General features: G+C 41.5%; 1 protein-coding gene across 2 annotated transcripts in view; it reads right to left on the bottom strand.

Annotated features, from left to right (window-relative positions):
* adamtsl2 (ADAMTS-like 2) overlaps nucleotides 1-11,833 on the bottom strand; it is a 171,140-nt gene that overhangs the window by 100,277 nt on the left and 59,030 nt on the right. For both annotated transcript variants that reach the window (XM_048613793.1, XM_048613792.1), the window contains exon 10: nucleotides 3,729-4,095. In XM_048613793.1, the coding sequence (XP_048469750.1) occupies nucleotides 3,729-4,095 (367 nt within the window). The remainder of the gene's footprint in view (nucleotides 1-3,728; nucleotides 4,096-11,833) is intronic.

The raw sequence follows: 11,833 nt of genomic DNA, 5'->3' as shown, positions 1-11,833 counted from the left end.
CTTCAGAAAAATTTTCTGAAGAAGGGTCCAGACCCGAAACGTCAGCTTTCCTGCTCCTCTGATGCTGCCTGGCCTGCTGTGTTCATCCAGCTCTACGCCTTGTTATCTCCTATGCTGAGTGGTGTGAGCAATGAAGGCAGGTGTGCCAAATGCCTTCTTAACCACTTTGTCTACCTGTGATGCAAATTTCAAAGAACTATGTACCTAGGACTCTCCACAACACTATCTATGGCCCTATCATTAACTGCATAAGTCTTTAGTCATAACTTTAGTTGTCCATGGCTGTTTTTTCTGTGAAGTGGAGCTTTTCCCTCTCAGGGATATAAACTGATTTTGTATTGTGCTAAATGGGTCTCTAAACATCCTCCACCGTTCTTCAATTAGCAGAAGTTTCTAGTTTACTCTGGGCAATGACTTATCTCGTTAAGTGGAACAGGCAATAAATGCTGGCCAGCCTGCTATGCCCACATCCCACAAACGAATTAAAAAACAATTAAAATCGGCTTTATCTAAAGCTAAAATTCTCTTTGTTGATTCATGCTATTCACTTTCAAACACCACACTGAACTCAGTCATGTTACGATCACTATTTGATAAATGTTCACTCATAAGTAGGCTCATTACTACTGAAAACAGAAACAAAGTAATCATTTAGCTTCTCTGCCATTTTTCTATTCCTCTCCCGACCATCAGAAGTCACAAGATACCAGGTTATAGTCCAACAAGTTTATTTGAAATCACAAGCTTTTGGAGCGCTGCTCCTTCGTCAGGTGAAGTGACTTCTGTTGGACTATAACCCGGTGTCGCGGGACTTCTGACTTCGTCCATCCCAGTCCAACATCGGCTCCTCCACATCATTTCCTGACTCTAATGGACCCGCATTCATCTTCACCAAATGTTTCCTTTTACAAACTTAAAGATGATATTGGTTCACTTTAAGATTTTTTTTGCTAGTTTGCATACATTTTCTTTTCTACTTTTCTTTATCTTGGTTCTCCTTTGCGGTATTCTAAAATTCCCCCCAAACCTCAGGTTTGCTACTTTCTTCTGGTAACTTTTCCTTTAATCATTAACTTACTTAGTTAAGCATAATTTTTGAGGGCTTTTATGCCTTGAAGGAAATGTATAGCTTCTATAAACAATTTTTAAATTCTTTAAATAATACTGACTGCCATGTATCATCATACCTTTTAATGTATTATCTCAATTCACCTCAAACATTATAATTTTCTTTGTTCAAAATTTCACTAGAGGTCATTCCCAGAGTAAAAATTATGCCACTTTGAGGCCGGGATATTTCAAAGTAATGTGCGAAATGACATTCAACTGTGAAGTTAGTTCAACCTGAATCTCTGTGCCAAGGTCAAAAAAAAGAATAATTTTTTTCTCCCAAAGTAATGATGCAAGAATGTGAAAGTGCAAAAGTGTGACACATTGCTAAGCTGTCAATGTATAAAGCACCATTATATAAAGGTACAAAGGATTCAATTTCATGGACTAATCTACAAATGAAGTGTCAGGGGGAATGAGTAGATACAGTAGGAAGTTGTCCATAGAAACACAGAAAATATGAACAGGATTAGAACATTAAACCCTTTGAGTCTACTCCACTATTATGATCATGACTGATCAAACTTAATAGCCTGTTCTTGCTCTACCTCTCCCCCCACCTTCTCACACAACATCCCTCCCCTAACATCCTTTGATCCTTTTAGCCTCAAATGCTACATCCAGTTCTTCTTGAAATCATACAATGGTGTGGCTTCAATTGCTTTCAGTGAATTCCACAGGCTTGTCACTCTCTGGGTGAAGACATTCCTCTTCATCTCAGTCCTAAAGGGTTTACCGCATATGCCTAGACTGTGAGCCCTGGTTCTGGATGCCCTTGCCATCACGAACATCCTTCCTGCATCTAACCCTGTCAATCCCTGTTAGAAACATATAAAATTCTCTAAGAGATCTCGTTCATTCTTCTGAATGTCAGCAAACATAATCCTAACTGATTCAACCTCTTTTCATATGCCAGTCCTGCCATCCCAGCAGTCAGCCTGGTGAGCTTTTGCTGCGCCCCATCAATAGCAAGAACATCCTTCCTCAGATAAGGAGACAAACTGCACACAACATTCCAGGTGTGGTTTCACCAAGGCTCTGTATACAGACATCCCCGCTCCTTTACTTAAATCCTCTCGCTATGAAAACCAATGTATCAGTTCTCTTCTTCACCTCCTGTTGCACCTGCAGATTTACCTTTAGCGACTGGTATACAAGGACATCCAGGCCTTGTTGCACCTCTGCCTATCAAATTATAGCTATTCAGTTAATAACCTGCCTTCCTGTTTTCGCTACTGAAGTGGGTAACCTCATATTTATCCAAATTATGTTACATCTGCCATGCATTTATTGACTCACTCATACTGAAACATCACTGTATCCTCTTCACAGTTCACCCTCCCATCCAACTTTAAGTCATCTGCAAATTTTGAGATGTTACATTTAGTTCCCTCATCTAGATCATTAATATATATTGCGAATAGCTTGGGTCCAAGCAGTGCTACCTGCCATTCCACACTAGTCACTGGCTGCCACTCAGAAAATGACCTGTTTATTCCAGCTATTTGCTCCTTGTCCACCAGCCTGTTCACTATAACTATCAGTACACCACCTCTAATCACAAGCACTTGAATTTTATTTTTGTTTTAATTCATTCATGGGATGAGGGTGTCACTGAGTCAACTACATTGGGTCTGGAGTCAAATGCAGGCTAGATCAGGTAAAGACAGCAGTTCCTTCCCTAAAGGACATTAGGGAACCAGATGGATTTTTCTAACAAAATCAACAATAGATTTGTGGTCATCATTAGACTGTTAATTCTAGATTTTTATTGAAATCAAGTTCCACCATGTGCGTGACATGCTTCAAACCTGGGTCCCCAGAACATTACCAAAACTCTGGATTAACAGTCCAGTAATAGTACCACTAGGCAAATCACCTTCCCCAAATGCCAACTTATATGCTAGTGTTTTATGTGGAACCTTATCAAATGCCCCCTGAAAGTCCAAGTAAACAATATCCACTGGCTCCCTCTTATCAACCCTTATCAACATCCTCAAAGTTCTAGTAGATTTGTCAGACATGATTGCCCTTTCATAAATCCATGCTGACTCTGTCTAATCCTGTCACTGTTTTCCAAATTTTTTGCTAGTATAATGGACTCTAGCATTTTCCCTACTACCAATGTCAAACTGACCAGTCTATAATTCAGATTATTGGCCCGTGGGATCTGTTAGCCTCTAATGCCATCAATTTCCCCAACATTTCCCAGTGGCAGTAATTTCCTTCAGTTCCTTTCTCTCAAGAACAGGTATTCCCTAACTTTATTGGGAGGCTATTTGTGTACATGTGATTTCCTACTATGTGGGAGCAGGAATTTTGGCCCATCCAGTCCACACCACCTCTGTAAACTAATTGCAAATCAATTGGCTACTATTTCATTTCTTTTCCAGCACTATATCACTCAGATATAAATGTAGATTCTGCTGACAAATACATTACTGTTCAGAGACCTGGCTGCCAAAAAGCTAATCAAGATGTGATACGCAAATTTGAGTAGAAGGTAAACAGAATTCTAAAAAGCCCAGAGGGAAAGAAGAGTAAGAAAACTGACATCAATTAAAAGTATTTCATTTTGCTCCAATGAGCTGTTTTGCCAAAATCTCAGCAAACCATACCTTTGTTTTGATGCATGTTCTCATCTTCCGATTCAAGCTGACGAGCTGTTTCATCATAAACTGTGTTGCTCACATCAAATCCAGCCAGATTGTTCATTGTTTGTAACATCTCGTTTCCTCTTCCTGAAATTTTCTTTGTAAGTCTCTCGTTATAACTTGCATTAGTATGAAAATTAGCCATATTATCTTCACTATCCAAGTCATAATTCACATCAAGGCGCTCATCATCAAATTCTATGCCTTGAGAATCTGATCCAGGCATGTAGTAAAACGAACCAAAGGAAGGTCGAAGTTGTTTGAAGTGTACAATCCGTGGCACTGTATACTCATAGGTAATGTAAGGACTCTTGCCACTTTGAATAAGTAACTAAGAATGCAACAGCATCAGTTAGAACACCATTACCATTTGAGAAGTAAGTGTGCTTGTATATGTTTCACTATAAGGGTAGTCATTGCAGCTGAACAGTCAAGATAATACATATATTAAAATGAACAGAATATTACATTAACCCAAAGAATGCCTTGGTTGAGAGAAACCTTTGAGAGAAACAAATGGCAAGTAACATTCACGCCAAACAAGTTCCAGGCAATGACTTACCAGCACCAAATTCCCCACTATCAACATCCTGGCAGTTAACATTGAACAGAAACTGAACTAGACTATAGATATAAAAATTCTGTGGCTGCAAACGAGGTCAGAGGGTAGGGATCCTACAGTGAGTAACTTATCTCATCACTCCGGAAAGACTGCCCATCTACAGAGAATTAGTAAGGAGTGTGGTGGAATACTCCCACCTTCCTGGACACGCACAGTTCCAATAATATTAAAGAAGCTTGACACCATCCAGGACAAAGCAGCCTACTTGATTGGCACCACATCCACAAACATTCATTCCCACCACCACTGATGCACAGTGCATACCACCTCCAAGATGCACTGCAGAAGTTCACCTTAGCTCCATAAACAGCACCTTGCAAGTCCATGGTCACTGCCGTCTAAAAAGGACAAGAGTAGAAGATGCATAGGAACACCATGGTAAGTTCCTCGCCAAGCTACTCAACATCAGGACTTGGAAATGCATTGCCATTCATTTAGTGCCACTGGGTCAAAATCCTGGAACTCCCTCCCATGACACTATTAGATATAGGTGCAGAAGTAGGTCATTCAGCCCATCGAGAGTGCTCCACTATTCAATGAGATCGTGCCTAACTGGATAATCATAGAAACATAGAAAGTAGGAGGAGTAGACATTCAGCCCTTTGAGCGTGCTTCGCTATTCGTCATGATCACAGCGAGTCATCCAACGCCATAGCCTATTCTTGCTTTTACCCCATAAATTTTGATCCCTTTAGCCTCAAGTGCTATATCCAACTACTTCTTGAAATCACAGAATGTTTTGGCCTTGACTGCTTTCTATGATAGCAAACTTCACAGGCTCAACTCTCTGGGTGAAGAAATTGCTCCTCATCTCTGTCCTAAATGGTCTGCCCTATATCCTTAGACTGTGACCCTGGTTCTGGACTCTCTTGCCATCAGGAACATCTTTCCTGCATCTACCCTGTATAATCCTGTTAGAATTTTATAGGTTTCTATGAGATTCTGCCTCCGTTCTTCTGAAGTCCAGCAAATATAATCTTTACTGATCCAACCTCTACTAAAAGTCAGTCTTGCCATCCCAGGAATCAGTCTGCTAAGCCGTTATTCTACTCCCTCTACAGCAAGAAAATCCGTCCTCAGATAAGGAGGCCAAAACTACACACAATACTCCACGTGTAGTCTCGCCAAGGACAAAAATAATTGCAGCAAGACATCCCTGGTCCTTTATGCGAATCCTCTTGCTACGAAGGGCAACATATCATTTGCATCCTTGACCAGGTGCTGCTCCTGCATGCTTATCTTCTGTGTCCTTCTGTATGAGGACACCTAGGCCTCACTGCACATTCCTCTCTCAATTTATAGCCAGATAATAACTGCCTTCCTGTTTTGGCTTTCAAATTGGATACCCTCACATTTATCCACATTATACTATATCTGCCATGCATTTGCCACTTAATCATCTTGTTCACAACTCAATTCCACTTTCCTGCTTTATCTCCACTACCCTTGACTCCCCCCTTACTGATTAAAAATGGGTCTATCTCAGCCTTGAATACGCTCAATGAAACAGTCTCTGCAGCCCACTGTGATAAAGAATTCCACAGATTCATTAATCTGAGAAGGAATTCCTCCTTGTGTGTCTTAAATGGCCCAACCCTTACTGAGATTATGTCCTCTGGTTCTATGTTCTCCCACAACGGGATTGAACTCCTTGCATCCATCTATAGCAAAATTCGGCAGGAGCTGGGGAATGTGTATTGGGAGCAGCTGTTTGAGGGTAAATCCACATTTGATATGTGGGCGGCTTTTAAAGAGAGATTGATTAGAGTGCAGGACAGACATGTACCTGTGAAAATGAGGGATAGAAAGGGCAAGATTAGGGAACCATGGATGACAGGTGAAATTGTGACACTAACAAAGAGGAAAAAGGAAACATACAAAGGTCTAGGCAACTGAAAACAGACGAAGCTTTGGAAGAATATTGGGAAAGTAGGATCAATCTGAAACGAGGAATTAAGAGGGCTAAAAGGGGTCATGAAATATCTTTAGCAAACAGGGTAAGGAAAATCCCAAAGCCTTTTATTCGTACGTAAGGAGCAAGAGGGTAACAAGAGAAAGGGTTGGCCCACTCAAGGACAAAGGAGGGAAGTTATGCAAGGAGTCAGAGAAAATGAGTGAGGTTCTTAATGAGTACTTTGCGTTGGTATTCACCGAGGAGAGGAAGATGACGGATGTTGAGGTTAGGGATAGATGTTTGATTACTCCAGGTCAAGTCGGCATAAGGAGGGGGGAAAGTTTTGGGTATTCTAAAAGGCATTAGGGTGGACGAGTCCCCAGGTCCGGATGGGATCTATCCCAGGTGACTGAGGGAAGCGAGAGAGGAAATAGCTGGGGTCTTAACAGATATCTTTGCAGCACCCTTGAGCACAGGTGAGGTCCCGGAGGACTGGAGAATTGCTAATGTTGTCCCCTTGTTTATGAAGGGTAGCAAGGATAATCCAGGTAATTACAGACCGGTGAGCCTGATGTCAGTGGCGGGGAAGCTGCTGGAAAAGATACTGAGGGATTTACACTTGGAAGAAAATGGGTTTATTAGTGATAGGCAACATGGTTTTGTTCAGGGAAGGTCATGTCTTACCAACTTGATAGAATTCTTTGAGGAACTGACAAAGTTGATAGATGAGGGAAGGGCTGTAGATGTCATATACATGGACTTCAGTAAGGCGTTTGATAAGGTTCCCCATGGTAGGCTGATGGAGAAAGTGAAGTCGCATGGGGTCCAGGGTGTACTAGCTGGATGGATAGAGAACTGGCTGGGCAACAGGAGACAGAGAGTTGTAGTGGAAGGGAGTTTCTCAAAATGGAGAACTGTGACCAGTGGTGTTCCACAGGGAGCCGTGTTGGGACCACTGTTGTTTGTGATATACATTAATGATCTGGAGGAAGGTATAGATGGTCTGATTAGCAAGTTTGCAGATGACACTAAGATTGGTGGAGTATCAGATAGTGAAGGGGATTATCGGAGAATGCAGCAGAATATAGATAGATTGGAGAGTTGGGCGGAGAAATGGCAGATGGAGTTCAATCCAGACAAATACGAGGTGATGCATTTTGGAAGATCCAATTCAAGAGCGAAGTATACGGTAAATGGAAAAGCCCTGGGGAAAATTGATGCACAGAGAGATTTGGGTGTTCAGGTCCATTGTACCCTGAAGGTGGCAATGCAGATCGATAGAGTGGTCAAGAAGGCATATGGCATGCTTTCATTCATCAGACGGGGTACTGAGTACAAGAGTTGGCAGGTCATGTTGCAGTTGTATAGGATTTTGGTTCGACCACATTTGGAATACTGCGTACAGTTCTGGTCACCACATTACTAAAAGGATGTGGATGCTTTGGAGAGGGTGCAGAGGAGGGAGGTTCACCAGGATGTTGCCTGGTATGGAGGGTGCTAGCTATGAAGAGAGGTTGAGTAGATTAGGATTATTTACATTAGAAAGACAAAGGTTGAGGGGGGACCTGATTGAGGTCTACAAAATCATGAGAGATATAGATAGGGTGGATAGCAAGAAGCTTTTTCCCCAGAGTGGGGGACTCCATTACTAGGGGTCATGATTTCAAGGTGAGAGGGGAAAAGTTTAATGGAGATATGCGTAGAAAGTTCGTTATTCAGAGGATGGTGGGTGCCTGGAACGCGTTGTCAGCGGAGGTGGTAGAGGCGGGCATGATAGCGTCATTTAAGATGTATCTAGACAGATACAAGAATGGGCAGGGAGCAGACAGATACAGATCCTTGGAAAATAGGTGACAGGTTTAGATAGAGGATCTGGATCGGCGCAGGCTTGGAGGGCCGAAGGGCCTGTTCCTGTGCTGTAATTTTCTTTGTTCTTACCTTGTCATGTCTCCAAAGAATCTTATGTTTTAAAATAAGGTTGTCTATCATTTTTTTCAAAACCAAAAGAACTGCGGATGCTGTAAATCAGGAACAAAAACAAAGTTGTTGGAAAAGCTCAGCAGGTCTGGCAGCATCTGTGGGGGAGAAAACAGAGTTACCGTTTCCGGTCCAGTGAGCCTTCCTTAGAACCTGATAATGGGTCCAAAACGGTACATCATATTCCACGTAGTCTCACCAGTGCCTTGTATATTTTTAGCAAAAGTTTCCTTTTTATTTTAACTCCATTCCCTCTGAAATAACAGCTTGCAGTCCTATTATCTGCTAAACTTGAAATCAGCTTTTTGTGATTTATGCACTAAGACCCCCTAGAATGGCAATTTCTACACTTTTCACTGTACTTCAGTTTTCTTGTACTTGAGTGCATGTGGCAAATAAAATCTAAATCAATAAAAAAATCTTGAAAATATAAAATTTAAGAATCTAATAGACTTTCACCATTTAAATGACATTTAGCTCTTTGATTCTCACTACCAAAGTGCATTGCCTCACATTTTCCCACATTATATTCCATCTGCCAAGCTTGTGTCCACTCACTTAATTGGGTTTATGTGTCTCCAGGCTTCGGTCATCCTCACTATTTGCCTTCCTGTCTAATTTCATGACAGCCACAAACTTGGCGATAGTACATTTACTTCCATCACCCAAGTCATTCATATATAAATAATTTTAGCCCGGATTCCTGCGGTACTCCACTAATTACAGGTTGCCATCCTGCATATGCCCCATTTCTCACAGCCCTCTCTACTAGTTAGTCAATCTTCTATCCATACTAACATGCTACCAAACACTATGAGCTCTTTTCTTATGAAGCTTTATGTCTAAGGCTTTGTCAAATGCCTTTTGGAAATCCAAATAAATTACATTTACCGGATCTCCTTTATCTATCGTGCTTGCTACCTTGTCATATAATTCTATTAAGTTTGTCAGGTATCACTATCCCTTAATGAAGCCATGCTGACTCTGCTTGATTATATTATGCATTTCGGTGTTTCTAAATGCTCTGCTACTATATCCTTTTTAACAGATTCTAACATTTTCCCTATAGTTACTTGTAAAACCTTTTCAAAACATTGGTTGTTTTCCAAACCTCCAGGACTTTTTCAGAAGCTAAGGATTCTTGGAAGATTACTACCACCACATCTACTATTTCTGTAGCTACTTCTTTTAAAATTCCAGGAGAGCAACCAATCAGGTCCAGACTTTAGCCCCATTACCTTCCAAAGGGCATTTTCTCTCGTGACAGTTATTGTGTGTTATTTCTTCTTCATGGCAATCTTTGCTCATGATTTTCTTAATCTACTTGAAGATTAAAGTCATCCATGATTAATGTACTGTCTTTCTTACATGCCCACATCATTAACTGTTTTATTGTGTTGTAGTTACCGTTAGGGGGCCTGCAGGCTATTCCAGCGATGTCACTAGTAAGATAGTTAAAGGGGAACCAAATTATGTGCTATTCTTTACAGTAAAAGGAATTTGATAAAGGTGTCTACTAAATGTAAACAGTTAAGATAGCTCATGGAGTTGTCAGTGAGATAGAGAGACAAATGGCTCATGGGCAGGAAGCAGAGAATAGGTTTAAACAGGCTATTTTTAAGTCAGTGTAAAGTTAAACTGTTGCAATGACACAAAAGAGGCTGTAAACAGATATACGGACAAGTAAAATGAATGTGCAGCAAGATGGCGGGTGGGTTATGCTGTAGGTAAGTGAAAAACTCTTAGCAATATTTCTGAAAGGTATGAAATTTGTAAATGTTGATATTTAAAGAGCCATTAGACATGGAGATAGTTAGCATGCAGTAAACAATTAGAAAACCCAATGAAATGTTAGCATTTATTGCAAGAAGTTTGGAATACAAGAATAGACATGTTACAATTCTTCAGAGTTTTGGTGATCAGTTATGGAGGGTTTTCTGTGATTCTAGTCTCGACATTTAAGATACACTTACATTGGACAGCACAGTGGTTCCGTGGTTAGCACTGCTGCTTCACAGCACCAGGGACCCAGGTTTGATTCCACCCTTGGCTAACTGTCTGTGTGGAGTTTGCACATTCTCCCAGTGTCTGTGTGGGCTTCCTCTGGGTGCTCCAGTTTCCCCCAAACTCCAAAGATGTGCAGGTTAGGTGAATTGGCCATGATAAATTCCCCATAGTCCTCCAGGGATGTTCAGGCTAGGTGGATTAGCCCTGGGGAATGGAGGGTTACAGGGATAGGGTAGGGGGGGTGGGGTGGGTCTGCATGGGATGCCCTTCAGAGGGTCGGTGTGGACTCCAAGGGCCAAACAGCTTGCTTCCACACTATAGTGATTCTATGATTGGAGACGGTTCAGTGAATTGGTTCCTGAGATGACAGCCTAAGCAAATTGGGTCTACGTTCTCTGCAGTTTAAGTGAATTGAGGTGATCTCATGAAGTACATGGCCCTGAAAGGGTAAATGCTGAGCAGGTGTTTCTACTAGTTGGGGAATCTAAGATGCAAGGGAACAGTTTCAGGATAAAGGGCTAATCGTTTAGAACTCAGGAGGAGAAATTCCATTATTTACAGGGTTGCAAATCTTTGGAATTCTCTGTCCCAGAGGATTGTGGAATCTCCATTACTGAAGATACTTAAGGCTGGGAAAGACAAATGTTTAGACTTTCAGGAAAGTGGAGACAGTGAATTAACTCAGCCATTATGATACTGAACGATGGAGCAAGCTTGGTGGCCTACGGTCTACTCCTGCATCCATTTCTGTGGTTCTTGTAGAACAAATAAGACTTTTGAAGATCTAAGAGACAGATAGTCACAAAGTTGCACATCCACGATGTGTTGTGGGCCATAAGCAGCAAAATGTAACCTCATGGCCTGGCACACCCCTGCTCTACTGTTACCAGAAGCCAGGGATTTATGACTGGTTCAAAGATGAGTGCAGGAATCCATATCACGAATAGCACTAGGTATATCTAAAAATGACAACCTGGTAAAGGTACAACACAGCACTACTTACAGCTAAACAACAGAAGCAGTATGTGATAGACAAGAGCTAAATAATTCCACCAATAGAACAAATCTAAGCTCTGTGGTCCTGCCACATCCAGTTATGAACCGTGGTAGATTATTAAACAAACAACTAGAAAAAGAAGCTCTTTAAGTATTCCCATCATCAATGATGAAAGCTCAGCAGATCAATGTGAAACGCAAGGCTAACAGGGTTTGTAACATCCTTGAGACGGAAATACTGAGTGGGTGATCTATCTCAGCCTCCTCCTGAGATTCTACATCACAGATACCAGTCTTCAGTCAATTTGATTCACTTGGAGTTGTGGATAGTGCGGAAGGATGTTGTAGGTTACAGAGGGACATAGATAAGCTGCAGAGCTGGGCTGAGAGGTGGCAAATGGAGTTTAATGCGGAAAAGTGTGAGGTGATTCACTTTGGAAGGAGTAACAGGAATACAGAGTACTGGGCTAATGGTAAGATTCTTGGTAGTGTGGATGAGCAGAAAGATCTCGGTGTCCATGTGCATAGATCACTGAAAGTTGCCACCCAGGTTGATAGCGTTGTTAAGAAGGC

The sequence above is a fragment of the Rhincodon typus genome, chromosome 28 (genome assembly GCF_021869965.1).
Source record: "Rhincodon typus isolate 14 chromosome 28, sRhiTyp1.1, whole genome shotgun sequence".
NCBI lineage: Eukaryota > Metazoa > Chordata > Chondrichthyes > Orectolobiformes > Rhincodontidae > Rhincodon > Rhincodon typus.
Note: the sequence above shows the minus strand (reverse complement) of the source record. Positions and strands in the feature narration are given on the sequence as shown.